The sequence below is a fragment of the Anomaloglossus baeobatrachus genome, chromosome 1, assembly GCF_048569485.1.
Source record: "Anomaloglossus baeobatrachus isolate aAnoBae1 chromosome 1, aAnoBae1.hap1, whole genome shotgun sequence".
NCBI lineage: Eukaryota > Metazoa > Chordata > Amphibia > Anura > Aromobatidae > Anomaloglossus > Anomaloglossus baeobatrachus.
In genome coordinates, this window is record NC_134353.1 from 39,028,587 (window position 1) to 39,051,012 (window position 22,426).

A 22,426-nucleotide genomic window follows, 5' to 3' on the forward strand; every position below is an offset into this window, starting at 1 on the left:
GCACCACATAAGCTGGTGTCTGCTATGTATCATAGCCGACACACTGCTGTAACATCCACTAACGGTGCTAGCACCAATCAAATATGTTTAACCCTTTTAATGGCGCTGTCAATAAAGGCAGCGACATCGATTAACTTGTAGAGGGTCTGCTTTGATCAGTACAAAGCGATTGCGATCCTGTACTGCCGATGGCCTCCATAGTGACCCCAGATCAAATAAGGGCAGGGGAGTCTCCCAAGTACGGTGGCCTATGAGGTTTTACCTCGAGCAGGTCCTGACGCACCTTCTGCCTATGTGTGAGTAACTGACCTAATGTCCTGCAATGTAAAAATATTGAAGAGCATTAGATCAGCGATCAAGGCAGGAAAATGTGATGTCCAATACTGGTTCTGGTACAAGGTGTAAAAGTAAAAAAAAAAAAAAACGTTTTAGAAAATTAAAAAAAATCACAAAAAGAGAACAAAAAAATGAGAAAATATAATGCCAATAAATGTAATTTATACACCAAATTCCTGTACGAAATTTGTATCGTCTTACTAAAAGCGCATCAAAACATTTCAGTTTTGATGTCACTTTTTGCCAGGAGATGCAGATTTGATGTACAAATTCCAGCACCAAATCTGCATCTCCTGGCAAAACCCCCCCACAATTTTCTGCCAGGAGATGCAGGTCAATGAGTTTACCTGAGGTGAGCTCACTGAGTTCAATGAGTTCACTTGAGGTGAGTTTACCTGTGGTCATAGGTGGGATCCCACAATGTCTATCTGCTATTTCATCCTTTTTCTCTGCCCGATTCTTAAAAATGAACATGGACAAAACAGAATTCATTGTCTTTCCCCCCCATCACTCAACTCCCCCACCTGACATATCCATCAATGTCAATGGCTGCCCACTCTCCCCGGTCCCTCGTGCTCACTGCCTGGGAGTAATCCTAGACTCTGATCTCTCTTTCAAGCCACACATCCAAGCCCTTCTTCACCTCCTGCCGCCTCCAACTCACAAATATTTCCCGGATCCGAACATTCCTTTCCCAAGAAGCTGCAAAAACATTAGTACATGCCCTTATTATCTCCCGCCTGGATTATTGCAACCTCCTGCTCTGTGGCCTCCCTTCTAACAGTCTTGCACCCCTACAATCTATTCTAAACTATGCTGCCCGACTAATCCACCTGTCTCCCCGCTACTCCCCGACCTCTCCTCTCTGCCAATCCCTTCACTGGCTTCCCATTACCCAACGACTCCCCTTCAAAACCCTAACCATGACCTACAAAGCCATCCACAACCTGTCTCCTCCTTCCATCTGTGACCTAGTCTCCCGGTACTTACCTGCACGTAACCTTCGATCCTCATAAGATCTCCTTCTCTGCTCCCCTCTCATCTCCTCTTCCCACCGTCGCATCCAAGATTTCTCCCATGCCTCCCCCATACTCTGGAATGCTCTGCCACAACACATCAGACTCTTGCCTACCTTGACAAGCTTCAAAAGGAACCTCAAGACCCACCAATTCCGACAAGCCTACAACCTGCCGTAACCCTCAGTCTAATACAGCGCCGCACAATCAGCTCTACCCTCACCTACTGTATCCTCACCCATCCCTTGTAGACTGTGAGCCCTCGCGGGCAGAGACCTCTGTCCTCCTGTACCTGTCTGTGCCTTGTACTGTTTATGATTATTGTACTTGCCCTATTATGTGTACCCCTTTCACATGTAAAGCGCCATGGAATTGATGGCGCTATAATAATAAATAATAATAATAATAATACTGTGGGAACCTCCAGCTCTGACAGCAAGTAAGCTCAGTGATGCACTCCTAGCTGCGGCTCAATCAGTATCTGCCTGACGTTGTAGTGGGTGGTCATGATCTCTAATGTGCCTGCGCCCTGCGACTTCCTATAGCATAGCCGGGATCCTTGTGCAACGTTGTGGTGTGTATTGCATTAGCCCTGCAGGGGTGTTTTGGGGGTTAATTAATTAAAAAAAGATGGCAATTTTTTTAAATAAAGGATTTTTCTGTGCATTTTGTTATTATTTCTTTTTACTTGCAGGATTAGTAATGGGGGTCTCATAGCTTTACCATTACTAATCAGTACTAGCACTAGTTTAGTGGCAGAAGTCATTTTTGACAAATGACAACTGTCATTAACCCCTTATATTACGCCAATTGCCACTGCACCAGGGAAATCATGATGAGGTAAAGTGCCGGAATTGTCACATCTAATGGATGCGTAAATTCTCGGCTGCTTCTGGCTGCTACTTTTAGGCTGGGAGGTCCAATAACTATGGGCTTCCCCAGCCTGAGAATACTAGCCCAGAGCTGTCAGTTTTATCTTGGCTGAGTTTCAAAACTGTGGGACCACATGTTATTTTTGTTAATTAGTAAAAAAGCCACATGGATTCCCTCGTATTTTGATATACAGCCAAGATAAAGCATGGCTGGGGGCTGCAGCCTGTAGCTGTCTACTTTATCTGCACTGGAGATCACCGAGAGCACCGGAGCGGCAGCGGAAAGACATGGCGGAGACCAACAGCTGGGAGGCAGATGATTTTATACCAGAAGAACCTGTTCTAAAGGGTGGTCCATTAATTGGAAAGGTTCGATGGGAAGGAGAAGATAAAGAGGAAGAAGTTAAGGATAACTGGGATGATGAGAAGGAAGCAGAAAATAAACAAGAACCTGAGAAAATTGTAGTACAGAAAGTCCCTGAAAACAAAAAATTACAGGAAAAAATAAAAGAAAAAGAAAAACTTACTAAAAATAAACAAGAGGAAATGAAAAAGAGGTTGGAGGGGACTGAAGGACCTGTAAATTTATTACCAAATGAGCAAAAGGCAGAGAAACTTCGGCTAAAAAAATTACAAGAAGATGCAGAACTAGAGTTAAGGCCGCTTTACACGCTGAGAAATCGCTCAAGCGATGTCGTTGGGGTCACGGAATTTGTGATGCACATTCGGTCGCTTTAGCGATGCTGTTGCGTGTGACACCTTTAAGCGATTTTGCATCGTTGCAAAAACATGCAAAATCGCTCATCGGTGACATGGGGGTCCATTCTCGAATATCGTTGTTGCAAGAAGGAAGGAAGGAGGTGGGCGGGATGTTCGTCCCGCTCATCTCCGCCCTTCCACTTCTATTGGGCGGCGGTTCAGTGACGCAGCTGTGATGTCGCTGTGACGCTGAACGAACCGCCCCCTTAGAAAGGAGGCGGTTCGCCGGTCACAGCGACGTCGCAGGGCAGGTAAGTAGTGTGACGGGTCTGGGCGATGTTGTGTGCCACGGGCAGCGATTTGCCCATGTTGCACAACCGATGGGGGCGGGTACCAACGCTAGCGATATCGGTCATGATATCGCAGTGTGTAAAGCGGCCTTTAGCAAAAGAAGCTTTTGGCGTAGGCAGTATTGCTGGAATTGATGCAATGAATCCGTCATCACGAGATGACTTCACAGAATTTGGCAAACTGCCGAAGGAGAAGATCACACAATATGAGAACTCACTTTATTACCCACCCTTCCTAGAAACACTTGTGCGAGATATCTGCATCTCATTGGAACTAGATGACCTGAAGAAGATATCAAATTCCTTAAACATTTATTTGCACTGGGTATCACTATACGGGGGACCCGAAGTCATTTTTAAAATTTATTTATTTATGTTTACACTCCTGGCTATGTTTACTGGCTCCACTTTTAGGCGGCCATCCATTGGTCCAACCCTTGTACCATTCTATGGGGGATGTTGGGGAAAAACAGGGATTTTCTGGAGTGTTTGTGTGCTTGCGGCACTGGTCTTCTGGGGCCCTAGGGGGTAGTCCCTGCATCCTGGTGGGGAGGCAGTACCTTGTAGCTCCCTGATGGCGCCACACTGTCAAAGTTGGTGGGTGAAGCAGTGAATATGTATGAGATGTAGTCAGTGGACCAGGAAGCAGTGTAACAGTAGCACGCTTGGAGAAATAATCCCCTCCCCTCATCAAATACCTCCCCCCACTCATCATAAAGCAGTACTATTCTAGCCAAAGGCAGACTAAGGTAGAAGAAAAGTATTAGTGCAACTGCGAACAATTGCTGAAAAAATCCAAATCCAAAAGGGCACAACTCATGCCGAATTTAAGATTTGAGAACTTTTTCAAACAGGTTTGCTCAGCTATACTAATGAGTCATATGACACCGGGAAGGCAAAACGGCTCATTGGACACAATTTGGCAATTTTCACATAGGGGTGTACTCAGTTTGGTTGTCAGCGGAGCTATTTAGAGGGCACCAAATTTACACAGTTATACAATCTGTACACTGACTACTTTACATTTACATTTCAGCACCCCCTGAGGAAAGGATCGCTGAAATGCGCGTCGGGGCATAGTGGCACGCTTTGGATCATTTACCGACCACACAGAAGGTATAATTTCCTTTACAGATCAGTACATTTTTACACTTTATTTTTCTGATATATAGGATATTTATACCACATCTCTTTCATATATACCATATCACTTTGATATTTAATTTTGCACTGTGCACTTTGTTATATACGATAAATAGATATTTATCTAAATAATAGTGGTCATTGCATTAAGCACTTTATTTATTCTGGTAAACCGCTGCTATAATTTATGGGACTTTCTCCTGCCTAGTATTTCTATGGATTTGTAATAAATATTTATTTTAATTATTGAAAAAAAAAAATATTTTAATATCAATTTCATCATAATTTCCGATATTTATTATATCCCTATGGATTCTTATTTAAAGTTTTTTTGATATCTATTTACTTTACATTGTTGCAAAGTGTCATAGTGTCAGTGTTGTCCTATGAAAAAAATATAATAAAATATTTACAAAAATGTGAGGGGTGTACTCACTTTTGTGATATACTGTATTTATATCTATCTAGTTCCTTACACATAAAGTTAAGTATTGTGACAGTATGATTTTCTTAATGAGATACGTCACACAATTCTGCTCCATCTGTATACGGCTCATTACTGCTTGCGGCTGTTACACAAATTGACTGATGTTGCTGCTAAATATTGCACAATGGGTTTGCTTTAGAGGGGTTGTCTATTATTTATAACTAACCCTCTAGTGTTTTGCAGGGTAAGTTGTAGATTTGAATATTACTATCTAATTTAGCATATAATGTTTTGAAAAACATAAAAATACAAGCGTATGACTCACGCGCGTTTCGCATCGCATCACGCGGCGCAGCTACACATTCTCCGGACAGGAGTGTGCAGCTGCGTCGGGTGATGCGATGTGAAACTCGCGCGAGTCATACGCTTGTGTGAGCGCACCCTTAGCATGTTTTCAGGTGGTGAAGAGAATGACAAATTGATTTTCTGGGATTTTCTTTAACCATTTACTTTTTCAAACTTTAAAAGTTTGAACTTTTTCTAAAGCAGCAAACTAAATATGTTATTTTATCTATTAATACAAATATTTTTCAGAATGTGAAATAACAGATTTCAATTATTGCCGTTTGATTTTTAAAATGTTTTTCTTAGATAATTTTTCAGTTTAATTTGTCTGAGAATGAGAGCGTGGGAGAGAGAAGGATTCGAAACTTTTATACTGCAAAAGTATGAGAAATGTGTGTAAATTGACTATATTGACCTATTTCACTGGCACTGTATCTGCCGCCTGCCCAATCCCTCTCTCAACTGATGCAATATTTTTCAATACTAGTTCCTTTTTTTTGTACCTACGTGGAAAGAGCTGTGCACATTGACCTCTATCCCTACACCGTTAGATCATGGAATGGCGCTACTTAGGCTAGGTTCACATTTCCGTTGTTTATGATCAGTCACAATCCGCCGCTCTGATAAACAACGCAATCCGATTGGCGGATTCCGTTGTTTCCCATAGACTTGTATGAGCGGCGGATTGCGACTGATGCCCTTGCGTTGCATCCGCCGCCCGACTGATCAGTCGTGGAACGATTGACCATCGGGCAGCAGGAACGCAGCATGTAACGTTTTTTGAGCAGCGGATCCTTATGTCTTCACTGCGCATGCTCAAATCTTGTGTTTAATCAATCAAATGAATGTCTCTCTCTCTCTCAGTGGCCGAACAATCAGCTGATCGCCCGGCCGCCGGCTATTGTGAACGATCAGCTGATCATTCTTTCTCTCTCGATTGCATGATCGGACCTCAGTCTCAGTGACACTCGTGTCACGGGCAGGGGCGCAGACCACGTCAGGGGGGAGCTACTCGAGGCGCTTGGATCCGAGATCGTGGCTGTGGCTCGAGTGGCAGCCAGATCCGGGGCTCATGCAGCAGCCCGTCGCCCACAACTTAATAAAGTAGGTATTTACAGGGGACAGTTTGTCAGTGATGCCACCCGTGGGTTGCAGTGATGGTTGGTGACACCGCCGCTGCCTTGGGATGGGGCGCCCGGGGCTGATGGAGCAGGGCAGCTGGATGGCATCTCCTCCATGGGTAGGGGAGGTATAGTCCCGGGGACCAGGTGTAGGTGGAGTGGAATGCTGGGGTGCAGTTTGCAGGTTGGACCGGATGACACCGATGTACTCACTGTTGTTGAATAAACCACACAAAGTCCAAGTAGTAAACCAAGTGCCGGATACCGGTAGCCTCTGGAGGGGTGTGCTCGGGTCCCGCACACCGGTGAACAGATCAGGGGTCTTTCCTCCTGCACTTCTAATTTTGTGTCTCCTGTTGACTAATCTGCATGGAATGGGAAAAATCCACTCCCGGTGTCTTTGCTGTGGGAGCTGTGGCCCGCGAGATCTGACCCTTAGGATTTTTGCAGGCACTTGCAGATGCCCTATCCCCCGCGTTGGGCTTCTGTCTCACTCTATCTAGGCTACTCCTGAGGGGCAAGATCTAGAACCTTGTCCCCTGCTGGCTAATTGACAAGGTGCTTGCAGCTGTCCTCGCCCTGGGGTCCAGCTACCCCGACTGTGCACAGCCTCCAGACCGGATCCCCGCTGTCGGCACCAGCAGGCTACAACCCTGCCCCGGTCCACTTAAGGTCTCCCGCGACCGGATCTCAGTCACCTGTGGCCCTGTTCTGCCATCTGCCACCTAGTCAGCTCAGGTAGTCCGGTAGTCCGAGAGCTACAACCCCCGACTACCACTTCACTCCTCTAACTTCCTCTGTACAGACTAATCTGTTGTGTTCCCTCCCCTGACATCTCAGGACCCCTAGGTGGGCTTCACCATCTGCCTGGCCCCACCCACTGGTGTGTCCCTATGGTCCTGGGGGGGTGACTAGGCTTTTGTGGCTGGTGTTTGTATCTGTGTGCGGGGTTGTGTTGGTAGGACAAGGAGGAGGGGATCCTGCATCTGGAAGATGGATGCAGTCTCCTGTGAAAACCTGGTTTTACCAGAGCGTCACACTCGCCTTTGTAAAACACAGCCCGTCCTCGGGCTGTCCGGCATTGGTATTTATTTTTCTGGCACTGTAAAAAGGCAAAAGACATAAAACACATTGCATAAAACTGTAAACATCTCATCTCTATATAGGGAGGCACTTTTCTTAAACGTTGCATAAACTTGTCTTCTCCCTTCAACCCACCACCCAAAACACCTGAACCCCTGGTGCCACCGCTAGCTCTGGTGTCACACCACCCCGAGTTCCTTACAGTGTCCTTGGTGACAGGATTGAAGTCCCTTTCCCACCAGTCCACCCCACAGAGTCCCAAAGTTCCAGAACCCTCTGGCCTGGAGGTTAGCCACCGGTTTTGCTAGTGACTGGGCCTCGGCCGACTCTACCGCAGGCCCTTCCTCCAACCAGTCCTCTCCAGTGGGTGTTACAGTCCTGGTGGTGGGGAAACAAGAAGGCAAATATGGAGTATATACATTAACTCAAGAATGTTTTTGGGCGGCCTCTGCCAGTCCTGAGGCTATGGTCCATGAACAACAACAGGGGTAAACTGGGTTAAACAGGGAAAGGGGGTAGCCGGGTTCCGTTACCTATTACTCCTTTTTCTCATAAAGATGACGGTGGGAGGCGAGGCATGGTTTCTCGTTAACCACTACCCATTTCTTTATGTCAAGGGCAAACCACCCTCACTCTCCACAGTGCCTGGTGTAGCCGACCATGTCCCCGGGCTCCAGATTCCTATCCTAGCCGGTTGGTAGATGAGGGGCCACATCCCTCCAGGACACAAATATCTCGGCTTCCAGTCCCGGCTCGTAAATGAACCCCCACCCTTTCTGGGGGTCAAAATGGCGGACTTGTCCCCGGTACATCGGGCCCTTGACCCGGAAAGTAGCTTGCCGGAGACAGTCCTTTTCGCGGTAGGTTCAGGCAATCACACCCGCCTTTTTCTTCTCCCGGGCAGCTATCTCTTTGCGGAGCTGTTGCTGCTGCCGCTCCCAGTACGGGGCACGGTTTCCGTGCTCCTCCTCCTCCGCAGGAGCCAGGCCCACTCGGATGTCCTCGGCGCTGGCTACGACCAGCCTCTCATACTGCTGTGGGCCCCACCCATCGGTGGCCTGCTCCGCTTCCCTGCAGGAACACTTCAGCTGCTCCTCAGCTGGGGCAGGGTGCTTGGGAGTGGTTGGTGCTGCAGCTGGGGTAGATACAAAGACGGGTGCCGCCTCCATAGCGGCTGGGCGGATTACCGGGGCCGACGTCATCAACGGTGCGGCCAGGCTCGAGGCCGAGTCTGATGTCGTCGGGGCTGCAGCCTGGCTCGGGGCCGGATGAGATGTCAGCAGCGGTGCCGAAGCGATGGTGATGGTAAGACCTGAGGGCCCAGCATCTGGGTCCTTACCCGCAGATGGTACAGGCTCCACTGCCACGGAATGAGGCAACGGGTCAGTCGGCGCATTGGCTGCGGACACGGGTGACGAGGGAGGCGGCGTGGCAGACGGGAGCAGACCGGACCCCTCAGCCGGGCAGGCCGGTTCCTGGAGAACATTGGGGCGTGGGTCACTGCTTACCCGCTCCTCCGAGGCCATCTCCACTTCGCGTTCCCGGACAGCTGCAGCCAGGCCCATCATCTCCGACGTCCACTTCGCAAGCATGAAGTGGGCTTGGGCCTGGATCTTCCGACACATCCTCTCCGTCATCTCCTCGATCCAGTCAGCGATTCCAGGGACGGGACTCTCCGGACGCTGTCTACCAGGTTGCTGTGACATCTTGTGGCTGGTGTCCAGGAATGGGTTTCTGCAGAGTCCTGGCGTCCCTGCACTTATCAGCTCTGATCACATGCCACTCCCTCACCTTCCCCCTTTGTTTTCGGCAGCAATCACTGGCTGCATTCACAGGAGGTGGGCGGAGCTTCAGACTCACGCTCTTTTTGGGGATGAAGAAGGTGATGTTATTGTTTTTGGTGCCAAAAATGGCGGGCAAGATGACAGCTGTCTAAAAATTTCAGCGTTTCACGGGTTAACAGCCCAGGAAAGGCGCACTTCACCCAGGTTAGTGGATGGGTTAAGTATCCTATTAGTGACGCCAAGGTTTGTCGCGGGCGGGGGTGCAGACCACGTCAGAGGAGAGATACTCGAGGTGCTTGAATCTGGGATCGTGGCTGTGGCTCGAGTGGCAGCCGGATCCGGGGCTCGTGCAGCAGCCTGTCGCCCACAACTTAATAAAGGGGGTATTTACAGGGGATAGTTTGTCAGTGACGCCACTCGTGGGTTGCGGTGATGGTTGGTGACACCGCCGCTGCCTTGGGATGGGGCGCCCAGGGCTGATGGAGCAGGGCAGCTGGATGGTATCCCCTCCACCTGTAGGGGAGGTGTAGTCCCGGGGCCCAGGTGTAGGTGGAGTCAAATGCTGGGGTGCAGTTTGCAAATTGGACCGGATGACATCGGTGTACTCACTGTTGTTGAATAAACCACACAAAGTCCAAGTAGTAAACCAAGTGCCAGATACCGGTAGCCTTTGGAGGGGTGTGCTCGGGTCCTGCACACCGGTGAACAGATCAGGGGTCCTTCCTCCTGCACTTCTGATTTTGTGTCTCATGTTGACTAGTCTGCATGGAACGGGAAAAATCCACTCCCGGTGTCTTTGCTGTGGGAGCTGTGGCCCGCGAGATCTGACCCTTGGGATTTTTGCAGGCACTTGCAGATGCCCTATCCCCTGTGTTGGGCTTCCGTCACACTCTATCTAGGCTACTCGTGAGAGGCAAGATCTAGAACCTTGTCCCCAGCTGGCTAATTGACAAGGTGCTTGCAGCTGTCCTCGCCCTGGGGTCCAGCTACCACGACTGTGCACGGCCTCCGGACCGGATTTCCGCTGTTGGCACCGGCGGCCCTGCCCCGGTCCACTTAAGGTCTCCCGCGACCGGATCTCAGTCACCTGTGGCCCTGCTCTGCCGTCTGCCACCTAGTCAGCTCAGGTAGTCCGGTAGTCCGGGAGCTACAACCCCCGACTACCACTTCACTCCTCTCACTTCCTCTGTCCAGACTAATTTGTTGTGTTCCCTCCCCTGACACCTCAGGACTCATAGGTGGGCGTCACCATCTGCCTGGCCCCACCCACTGGTGTATCCCTATTGTCTTGGGGGATGACTAGGCTTTTGTGGCTGGTGTTTGTACCTGTGTGCGGGGTTGTGTTGGTAGAACAAGGCGGATCGAATCCTGCATCTGCAAAATGGATGCAGTCTCCTTTGACAACCTGGTTTTGCCAGGGCATCACACTCGCATGACACTCGGCTCCTGCTGTGCTTCCAGCGCGAGCCGAGTGTCATGCAAGGATTGCATTAGTCCCCATGTGGCCCCGGCATTAGCGTGATAATCTCCAATAATTTGCCACAATATACCAGATGATGGGATAGCTGCAGGTCATTTTGAGGAAGCCTGCCTGGCCATGCCTATTGTTCTTAACGCACTCTACGACTCTTCAACAGTGTGTGAAATTGCACATGTAATTTTTGGGGGGGTAAATTATCCACTTAACTGGAGTCGTAAGCTGTTTGAATATATTTATTCCAATTCGATTTGCTGCAGAGCAACGTGATGACGTCTAGTAGTCACATATCTAGATATTTTTATTTATTTGGCTCAATCTCAGGTCATGGTGAATTGATGGATGAACAACTTGTCGGAACATCAATCTTGTGCAAGCCTAGATAGGTCCACTGGGGTCTTCTCCATTGTGATCTTGATAGTGTCAAGCCATTTGATTGCTGGTCTTCCTCTTTGCCTTGTTCCTTCTATTCATCAAACCATGATGTCCTTCTCCAGCAATTGCTCTCTTTGTATGATGTGTCCAAAGTAGGCAAGCCGTAGCTTGGCGATTTCTTCTTTGAGTGACATGTCTAGTCTGATTATTCCAAAATCGATTTGTTTCGTTTTTTTTGCCTTCCATGTTATTGATAAACTATCAGTCCCTTCATTTTCTCGATCTTGTAGTCCCTTTTTCAATAGTTTCTTCTAGACCCTTTTGCCCCCATCAAAGCCGTCTATTGACTTTCATTTCATCGATCCAAATCACCTGTTTCCATTCTTCTACTGTCCACTTTTTGTACTTTTTCAAACTCAAGCCGATTCTTCTGAGGCAAAATATTAAAGTCAACGCAAGCCTTCTTCACCTTTTCAAGTTACCATTCCAGACTTGTGTAACAATGGTTGCATGGTGCTTGCATGGACATCTGTGATCTCATTATTACAAAGCATATATACCGTCCCGGTTTTGGTCGGGCTGCTCGGATCTGAGATCGTGGTGGCTCGTGGGGCCTGGACCCGGGTTGGCGGACACTTTGATCCATGAAAAGGGGGTATTTACAGGGGAGAAGTTTGTGACACCACCTGTGGGTTGTGGTATTGGGAGTATCGCCGCTGCTGTAAGGAGTACCGGGGCAGATGGAGCTAAGCAGCCTGATGTTTGTCCCTCCACAGGTAGGGAAGGCCCCGGGCTCATGGGTGTTGGTGGTTATTTTTTGGGAGCACAGGGTGCAGGGGATCAGGGTACTCACTGTGGGTAGTCGTGGTGCTGGATGAGGATTATAAAGGAGACACACACACTGTAAGTAAACCAAATTCTCTGTGCACCACAGTCACTGCAGGAAGCCCATCCAGGTATCCGCTTCCACCGGTGTCACTTGGTAGTCCGGAGCCTATCTCCATGCATAATTTAGTTGTCTGTTTGTGGCCCCGTGGCTTGCAGCTGTTAGGGCCCCGCTCACTATGTGAAGTGTAGCTGTGCTCTTGATGGCTGGCACTTGGGACTTCTGTGGGCTGCTTTTCGGCTGGAAAACCCTGCCCTGTACTGATGCCCTCAATCTCTGAGCTCTGCAGAAAAGTGCCTAAAGGTCTCCTTCCTCTAAAGGTTAATTGCCAGGACGTTGAATCGGGTCCTGGCCTAGGGTTCTGTACGCCGTCGTGCTCGATACTGGTCAGTTTCTTTTGGGCTTGCTGGTGCCGACAGTCCCCCTAGACTATGTCCATCGCACCCTCTTCCAATGTCACTGCCACCGGTCCCCGAGTCCTCTGGTCCTGCACCACCATCTGCAACCCAACCTCGGTCTAGCTTCCCGGGAGCTCACTCTCCCCAGCTCCTCTCTCTTTGAGGGCTCTCACTCGACTCCTGTACTTCCCTCCCACCAGTCTACCTGACCCCTAGGTGGGTGGCCCTTTTCAAGCTAGACCAACCCACTGGTGTGTCTGACAGGTCATGATGTGAGGTGTTAATTGGGATTTGTGGTGCTGATGGTAGTGACACCGATTTCTTAGGAACCTGGAACCATCGGGGTAGGCCCTGCACCCTGAGTAAGGATGAAGGGGCCTGTGGCACCCTAATGTACTCAGGGGCGCCACACATACAAGCCGCCTCCACTGCCGTGTGGTTCAGCAGACTTGTTGAGTCCTATATTTTGCCTCTTGACTTTTGAATGCATGGACGGACTTCATTTCATATTCTACCATCTGTCATGGCTTCACATGATGTAGTTTGGCAATTTTGTTTGCTAAGAGACCGCTAATGATGAGCTGGATGATGCTGTTCTTTTCTTAGGAAATCTTCTTCATGGCGGCCCCTCAATTCTAACCAGTGACCTTTCGCTTGGAAGTCAAACTAATAAATTGAGCTATTAGGGAATGTGAGAATAGGTTGTAATTTGTAGTATACAGGAAGAAAAAGATTTTTCACTATTGGAAGCAAAGCAGAAACAATGCAGTGACGTGCCAAGAAACTGTATAATTAATCATATGCTAAATAGTTGCAAGTCAAATTTATGTATGAGATAGCCAAGATGATTGTCTATAAAATGAAGGTCATCTGATGCTCAAAGCTGGAGTAGATGAAGAGATATGGAGCCTGAGGGGCACTTTGCACACTACGACATCGCAGGTGCAATGTTGGTGGGGTCAAATTGAAAGTGACGCACATCCGGCGTCGCAGGCGATATCGTAGTGTGTAAAGCCTTTTTGATACAATTAATGAGCGCAAAATTGTCGTAATCGTATCATCGGTGTAGCGTCGGTCATTTCCATAATTTGGAAATGACCGATGTTACGATGTTGTTCCGCGTTCCTGCGGCAGCATACATCGCTGTGTGTGAAGCAGCAGGAGCGAGGAACATCTCCTACCTGCGTCCTACGGCTCACGCCGGCTATGCGGAAGGAAGGAAGTGGGCGTGATGTTTACGTCCCGCTCATCTCCGCCCCTCCGCTTCTATTGGCCACCTGCCGTGTGACGTCGCTATGACGCCGCACGACCCGCCCCCTTAGGAAGGAGGCGGGTCGCCGGCCAGAGCGACGTCACAGGGCAGGTGAGTGCATGTGAAGCTGGCGTAGCGATAATGTTCGCTATGCCAGCTATCACCATGATATCGCAGCTGCGACGGGGGCAGGGACTATCGCGCTCGGCATCGCAAGCATCGGCTTGCGATGTCGTAGTGTGCAAAGTGCCCCTGAAAGTCAAAAGTTTAGAACATTATTACCCTCTTACTCATTCCAAACCAAAATGTACTCAAGGTACCAGAGGTGTACAAACGAGGACAACCAAAAACAAAAAACCTCTAAAACTATGAAATTTATTTTGTATGTACTAAAATCCTCAGCAAACATACCATACACAGAAAATTGTGGTGTGTAGATGCTATACAAGGGTAATTTGTGACTGGTGAACAGTGGGGACAACAGGGAGTGACTTTATAGAAGAGTATTATTCAATACAGTCAAAAAGTGGAATGGGCCACTCCCTAGCCTCAACCTACGTGACAACGGAGGTTAAAATCGCACTAGATTGTATGGCGCTCCCATTCCTCGTCGGCTATCCCTGTTACACCCTGATCTATTACTGATAAATCACCCTCCATCAGACCTCAGAAGTGCAGATTAAAAACATTGAACATGTACACACATACCGGTATACTTGAAATGAATTAGTATGTACATGCCATGTAGACAACCACCATTACTACAGGTCAGAAGGACCCTACACAAATGATTATTGGTGAACATAAAAATTGAAACGTATAATGACCTTAATGGGGACCAGATCAACATTTTTGTCTTCTAAAAATTTCATCCAAAGTGACTGTCACGGCCCTGACTTGCAGTGCGGCTCTTGCTCTGGGGACTTCTGTTGTATCCTCCTGCATGCGGTCATCTTGTTATTGCTTATCCTGTGTCGGCTGTTTCCTGCATTTGGTCGGTTACCGGCTGTGGAAGGGGATTGCTCTTATGTGCCACTTCCAGGCAATTGCTCTGTTTTATCTTGGAGCATTCGTGCCCGGAGCGGCGCCAGTTGTATACTCTGGATAAGTTGTGGTAACTTCTGTTTTTTTGCTATTGATCTTGGCTCTCAACCAATACCTGGTTACCTGAACTCCAGCTTGTTACATGACTTCGCTCCCATCTGCTCCCTGTGTATTGTTGCATCCTCTCGGCTCTGACCTCGGCCTGCCTGACTTCCCTCACCCTAGTATCTCCAGTGCCACCTAGTGTAGTTACAGGATACTGCACCCCTCAGTTTGAACTCCCTCAGTCCACTGTGGTAGGAACGTTACATCAGGGATGTTACAGTGACAACCTGAAGATATTTCTAATCCACGTTGGGCCTTTATTTTTCGAAATACTCTACATATCCTGCTACAATGCTAATCTTCCAGGAATGCAGGCCAAGTTTGGTCTCTTCTGGCCATGTTCTTGCAAAATGGTGGAGAAAGTGCAATGACATTGTAGGAGGACGGTGAATAGCACCCTCTCCCACAAAGGTGGTGTAAATATGTATGGTATATATATATTAGTAAAGCTAAGATGTAGCAGAGCCGAACGAGAGCCTCGTTTGGCTCCCCCTGGCGGTCACCGCTGGTATAGCTTTATAGAGTGTAAATAATGTGTATAACATGTTGTGGTCCCTCGTGTTGCGTTCGGTTAGAGGGTATAGTACAGGGCCAGGTATAGATGTAAGATTAGGTATGGTAGTAGTAATAGATAGGACAGATATGTAGCCTTAGTGGGAACTAGGGAACAAGCAACAGATGGTGGAGGATGGGAATAGTTTAGTCAGCTATAAGAGTTAAGCGGGCTTTACATGTAATGACATTGCTAGCGATGTCACTGGTGAAAGCACCCGCCCCCGTCGGTTGTGCATCACGGGCAAATCGCTGCCCATGGCGCACATCGCTAGGCTCCGTCACATGGACTTACCTGCCTAGCGACGTCGCTATGGCCGGCAAACTGCCTCCTTTCTAAGGGGGCGGTTCTTGTGGCGTAACAGCGACGTCACACGGCAGCCGTCCAATAGAAGTGTGGCGCCCTGGACAAGCCAGGTCGTCACAGGTACTGCAACAACACACCCCACACCCCGGCTAGGCACACCGAAGTCAGACAAAAATCCTTGTTGCCTCCCTCCAGGGGCTGATGTCCACACCAGGGGGTGGAGCCAGGCGGATGGCCCCACCCACCGAGGAGTTCACAGTCCTGGAGGCGGGAAAAGGAAGTCAGATTGGTTAGGGAGTTGAAGAGTGAAGTGGTAGTAGAGGAGACTGACCGTGTCCGGGTGCGTGGCCCGTGCACATAAAGCAAGGTTGGTAGACGGTGGTGACCGTCTGCAGGAGGGACTGATTGACGTGAACCGTAAGGACCGGGGACGGGCGGTGGCCCGCCGGTACCGGATCGGGGAGCGAAGAGAAGCCAGCACCATTCGGCAGGGCCTACGGACCCCGACCAGGCTTGGAGTCACCGTAAAACCGGTCAAATCCGTTAGCGAAGGGAACCTCCGGGGTTTCCCAGCAGTCAAGACCCGATTGAAGGCAACAGCTCAAACCGTGAAGGGAAATACAGTCACCGCTAAGGCTACAATTCCCAGGGCCAGAGTGTTACGGTTGCTGTGGCACTGGAGTATATGTCCAGATTTCTTGCTATTGCACATGTGCGAGCACTGGAGACTATGTCCAGATTTCTTGCTACTGCACATGTGCAAGCGCTGGAGACTAAGTCCTATCTTGGAGCCATTGCACATGTGCGGGTGACATCATCGCTGACACAAGGTCACATGTCTCTGACAACTTCTATGCCGATTGGCTGCTGGTCATGTGCTTGTGACACGTGGTCACATGTCTCTGACACCTTCTATCCCGATTGGTCGCTGGTCATGTGCTTGTGACGCTTTGCTCGGTGATAGGCCAGCGTGATGTCATTCCTGTTGTTCTGGCAGCGGATTGGCTCTGGTGTCCTCCATCTTGGATGAGGCACAGAGTCTATATAAGACCCTGACGCACGCCGCACGGCGCTCAGTCCTCTTGGTTCATGCATGAGAGTAGACGCTCTGTGCACGTTTCTCTAGGCATCTCTCTGTCTATGCTAGGTGAGCGCTACCGGCAGGGTAGCGTTCTTATACCTTACAGCTTCGGCTGCAGTCCGTATCCTTACCTCTTAGGGGAGCGGACATAGGCAGGTGCCTGAGGCACATGGTCCGGCTGGGCCTTGTGATTCTACTCGTAGGTGGACGTTGCCGCTAGGGTAACGTTCCTTATACTGCGTCTGGCAGTTGTTCGTATCCTCGCACACTAGGGGAGCGAACAGAGGTAGGAGCTTTGTGCTGCTTATGCTGCTGTCTGTCTCTTTTGCACCACTAGAAGAGCGAACCTAGGCAGGTGCCATATCTAGTGGTTCGTGTCCTCGCACACTAGTGGAGCGAACGCAGGTAGGAGCTTTGTGCGGCTTACGCTGCTGTCCGTCTCCTGGCACCACTAGAGGAACGGACCTAGGTAGGTGCCATTTCACACTCACTGCTTTTGTCTCTGTGATCATTAACAGAGACCATTCCACACACCCTCCAAGTAAGAGAGGAATTGCCTTATTTACTCATTATATTCCTCTGTGAGTTTAACAGAGGTATTGCACTCTGCCATAGTCTGCAGCAGAGTCTTTGCACGGTGGACCCTGACTGTCTGATATTCCTTTAGGTGTTATTATCAGACAGCCCCCCGTAACACAGAGCCTGCGGGCAAAAGGGGCTCCCTCAGCCTCCATCCAAACTGGGGAGCGGGTTACCGGTGGGAAGCCACCAGAACCGAGAACATAACACAGGTGCAGGGAAAGGCAGTCACCGCCAACCTACCGGGAGAAGAACTACCGCAGCCGTCTGTGGGACCCGTCCATACAGCCATTTGTTTTACCGGAGACTTTGTATTCATCATTGGCTGAGTGAGTACCACTGTGCCGTGCGGCACCGCGCTGCCCCCGCGACCTCACCAGGTCCCGTAACCCACCTGCCATCCTTCCCTCACCGGGCCCCGGGACAACCAACCCCCCTACCCACGGAGGGGAAAAACAACATCCAAGCTGCTCCCTGTCATCGGTACCGGGATCCCCGTCCAGAGCAGCGGTGGTGTCACAACCTCACCACAACCGTGGTTGGCGTCACGGACAATAAATCCCCACAACCATTCCCCTTTTCACTCACGGGCGAGGAGTGCCGCTCGAGTCCCCGGGATCCGGCCCACCGCTCGAGCCACCACTGAGCAGCAAGCGAAGCAGCAGCAGCAGTGCCGGACCCGAGCGCAGTGAGCGCAGCATCCCCTCCTCCGCCCGCGACAGAAGCGGAGGGGCGGAGAGCAGTCGAAGGTAAGACACACCCACTTCATTGCCGGAGGATGCAGGTACGGTGTTTTTCGTCGTTCCTGCGGTGTCACACATAGCGATGTGTGCTGCTGCAGGAACGACAAACAACCTGCGTCCTGCAACAGCAACGATATTTGGGATTTGAACGACATGTCAACAATCAATGATTAGGTAAGTAATTTTGATCGTTAACGGTCGTTCGTAGCTGTCACACGCTACGACGTCGCCAACGAAGCCGGATGTGTGTCACGAATTACGTGACCCCCAACGGCATCTCGTTAGCGATGTCGCAGCGTGTGAAGCCCGCTTTAGACAAGGAACACAGAAAGTACAGTACAGGGTTGCCATGGAGACTGAGATTAGGTGGGAGGAGTAAGCAGAGGGTTACAGCATGTGTGGAAGGAGAATCTAGTCAGTGGAGCAGCAGGAATCATGCTAAAGTGCGGCTGAGCTGGAGGGAATCATTTTACAAAGTGTAAAGATCTCACCGTGCTGACGGCGGCAGATCGACCCCAGATCAGTGGGACTCTGAGGCTTGGAGACTTCAGTGGGACTTTGTACTGGTACCAGGAGAGACTGTGTGGCGCCCTGGACAAGCCAGAATGTTACAGGTACTGCAACAACACACCCCACACCCCGGTTAGGCACATCAGCCACACACGCAAATCCTTGTTGCCTCCCTCCAAGGGCTGATGTCCACACCAGGTGGGGTGGAGCCAGGTGGTTGGCCCCACCCACTGAGGAGTTCACAGTCCTGGAGGCAGGAAAAGGGAGGAGAGAACGGTGAGGGAGAGTGAAAGGAGAGGAGTGGAGTGGTAGTGGGGAGCAGGAGGAGACTGACCATGTCCAGGTATGTGGCCCAGGCCCCTAAGAGCAAGGTTGGCAGACGGTGGTGACCGTCTGCAGGAGAGACTGATTGACGCGTAACCGTAAGGACCGGAGACGGGCGGTGGCCCGCCGGCACCGAACCGGGGAGCGAAGAGAAGCCAGCACCATTCGGCAGGGCCTACGGACCCCGACCAGGCTTGGAGTCGCCGTTAAACCGGTCAAATCCGTCAGCGACGGGAACCTCCGGGGTTTCCCAGCAGCAAAGACCCGACTGAAGGCAACCGCTCAACCGTGAAGGGAAATACAGCTACTAACACAGGGCCAGAGCCTGCGGTCAAAAAGGGGCTCCTCTGGTAAACACACCGCTGGGGAGCGGGCTACTGGTGGGAAGCCATCGGGACCGAAAACACACTACAGGTGCAGGGAAAGGCAGTCACCGTCAACCTACCGGGAGTGACCACCGCAGCCGCCTGCGGGACCCGTCCATCCAGCCGTTTGTTTTACCAGAGACTCCGTGTACGTTATTGGCTGAGTGAGTACTACCATACCGTCTGGCACTGCGCTGCCTCCGCGACCCTGCACCTCGCCAAACCCCGTCATCCACTTTCCAGTCACCATCACCGGGCCCCGGGACCACCAAAACCCCCTACCCACGGAGGGGAGAGAAACATCTCAGCTGCTCCCTGTCATCGCTTCTGGGATCCCCGTCCAGAGCAGCGGTGGTGTCCCAACCTCACCACAACTGTGGGTGGCGTTACGGACCGACTTCCCAAACCCCAAAAACTATTTCCCTTTCACTCACGGGCGAGGAGCGCCGCTCGAGTCCCCAGATCCGGCCCACCGCTCGAGCCACTGAGCAGCAGCAGCGCCGGACCCGAGCGTAGTGAGCGCAGCGTCCCCTCCCCGCCCGCGACAACTGGGCATTTGGGACGTGGGAAAGAGTGAGACACGACAGCTACAAAAGGAGTGGATACCAGGGGAAGATAAAGTTTATGGGACTTAGCCACTAGAGGAAGCTACCTAGGGCAAGTTAGCAGAGTTTTTCCCCGAAGACAAAGAACATATCACCGGGGTCCAATGGACCAGAAGTTTGGATGCTGAACATGCCAGTTTAAGCAGAATAAAAAAGTTCCAGTTAATTTTTATCCAGCCTGTCGTGTGGTTATTGCCGTCTCCTCCCCATCTACGATGAGGAGTCCTGCAAGGACAAATGGGGTCACTCTCAAAGGTAACGATGCATCTGCACTCTTTCTCACATACAGAAGTCAGGGGAAGCAAGGCCGCCTATCACTCGGCTCCCCTCTTCAACATCATCATGCTGTTTGAGTCGGAAGACATGGATTGGTAGGGCTCTGTTGCACCCGCTAAGGATGTTGTCCTTCTCAGTTGTATCTACTGGCTAAATATAGAATGGAATCCATTCAGCATCCTGCTTCTTCATGCTTCTCCAAACTGTTCACAAGAAGTAGGGAAACTAGTTCAAGTGATCCAAGGTATAGGTGTACCTACAGTATATAGGCCTTAAGTTTATTAAAGAGTGATGCATAGATATGGCTGCTCAGAACTTGAAGGTATTCGTCCCGGAAAGCATTACCTTCACAATGTGGTGTCTATGGTGGTCCGGTGTTGAATTATATAGCTCCATATTTAGAACCCGGGGCTCTGTCGTATAGACTAAAATACAACTCATAATATTTGAAGTCAATGAATAATATTAATAAAAAAGAAAACATCTGGCAAAAACAATAAACCTAAACTAATCTTCATACAAAGCAACTCTGTAAAGCCCGAAGCCTCAGCGAGATCCTCACCTAATTATTACAGTCATTATTTCCAGGAGAATGTCTAGTTCCGCCACAAACTAACAAATAACAGTAAACGAGGCTTCGCCCCAAGCCACAAATCTCAATGTTTATAAATCAGCCGTAAAAATATTCATTTGCGCTTCTCTTATCTCCGCTACATCTGCATTTACAATCTGTTTGGGTAGTAATACTTCACTGCTTTTACTCTATAAATTATGAATCCATTTATTGAAATTTCTCAAAATTGGTATTGTCATTTTGTTAGTACCGGTAATTCTTCCGCCAAATTTGTATCATTCTTAGTACTAAAATGATCATTAATAACCCCTTAACGAACCTTGACCAGGTGGTATTTTTCACTGCCCTGTCCAAGTTCCATCGGTGACATGCTGACTTCCCATTACTTTCCCTAGTTGTCAGGTTGCTTCAGCAACCTGATGCACTACTATGATGTCATCAACCAAGGTGATTTAATACAGCAAGATGCCACCTGACTTTTAAAGAGAAGCTGTCATGTAAAAAATTGTATTAACCTGCATATATGGGATTAATCTGCAGGTTAACAGAATTCTGACGCCAAATGACCATTGCCAAGAGGAATAAAGATCCCGAGAGTGGAAGGAAATGATTATAGATGAGCAAACCCATGGAAGTTTGGTTCAGCGGTTGCCATTGAGCCAAACCTCCACGGGTTCGGAGTTGACCCAAGCGCCAATGGAAATCACTGATTAGCAGTTTGAGTGTCCGCCCACTAACACCCAGCCATAAGTAGAATATTTCCGGGGAGGGTGAGCGGGTTTTTTCCTTTTTTTTGATGGCATACTACATCTGATCACACTGTTACTCCCAAACACTGCAAGCGGCTCTCACTGGGCTGAGCAATGAGTGAACCCGATGTTCATGCGAGTGGTCGGCATACGTTCTGAACCCAAACTCTGTTTTGTTTTTTTTAAAAGTCGATGTTCCGCCGAAAACTGAACACCAAACCTCATCTCTAGAAATTATCTTTATTCCTGCTGGCAGCCTCCGGCTTTCAGTCTTAGGGGCACACTGCATTATAAGCTGTGGCTGTAACCATATCCCCGGTGCTAACTGACAGCAATCTCAGCATTACATCACTTCAAAACTGCACAAAAATGTAGAAAAAGTTTGTAATAGTCAGAGCATATTGCTATTAACCGTGTTTTTCCAAAAATAAGCCCTTTCCCAAAAATAAGCCCAAGAAGGTATTTTCAGAATTTTCAGAGCAACGCTTAAATATAAACCATCCCCCAAAAATAAGCCCTAGTCGCGGTTCAATAATGAAGTGTCCGTGCAGCTAAAAAAGTTAAAGAATATGCAGGACAATTCATTATAGACAGTGCACTCCCTGCAATCGCACTCACCAAATGCCAAGCGGGAGGACCTGCAGTGATCGCACAACGACACGCATCAGACCACACACAACCATCAGATCACACCCCCACACACATCAGAGAACACACATATCAGATCACACACACTGACTGCATGCAGCGACATTGATTGCTTCTTGCCGGCAGAATCCGGAGAGGCAGTGCGGTGGAACACAAGGACCTGTGAGTGCAATGCTTTCTTACAGGACCTGGGACACGTGACTTCCTCCCATCATTCTCTGCGGCCGTAAGGATTCTGAACCACTGCATGTTATGAGTGAGGGAGTGTGAGAGTGTGTGTGTGTGTATGTGTGTGTATGTGCGGGCTTGTGTATGTGCGTATATGTGTGTGTGTGTGTATGTGTGTGATCTGATGTGAGTGTTTGTTTGTATGTGTGTGCTTGTGTATGTGTGTATATGT

At 49.5% G+C, this 22,426-nt stretch overlaps 1 protein-coding gene across 1 annotated transcript in view; it reads left to right on the forward strand.

Annotated features, from left to right (window-relative positions):
- The first annotated feature begins 2,512 nt into the window (after positions 1-2,512).
- The window catches only part of LOC142250043 (eukaryotic translation initiation factor 3 subunit J-like), a 49,764-nt gene continuing 29,850 nt past the window's right edge, over positions 2,513-22,426 (forward strand). The window contains exons 1-2 of the mRNA XM_075322456.1: positions 2,513-2,878; positions 3,365-3,598. Coding sequence (XP_075178571.1) covers positions 2,513-2,878; positions 3,365-3,598 — 600 coding nt within the window. The remainder of the gene's footprint in view (positions 2,879-3,364; positions 3,599-22,426) is intronic.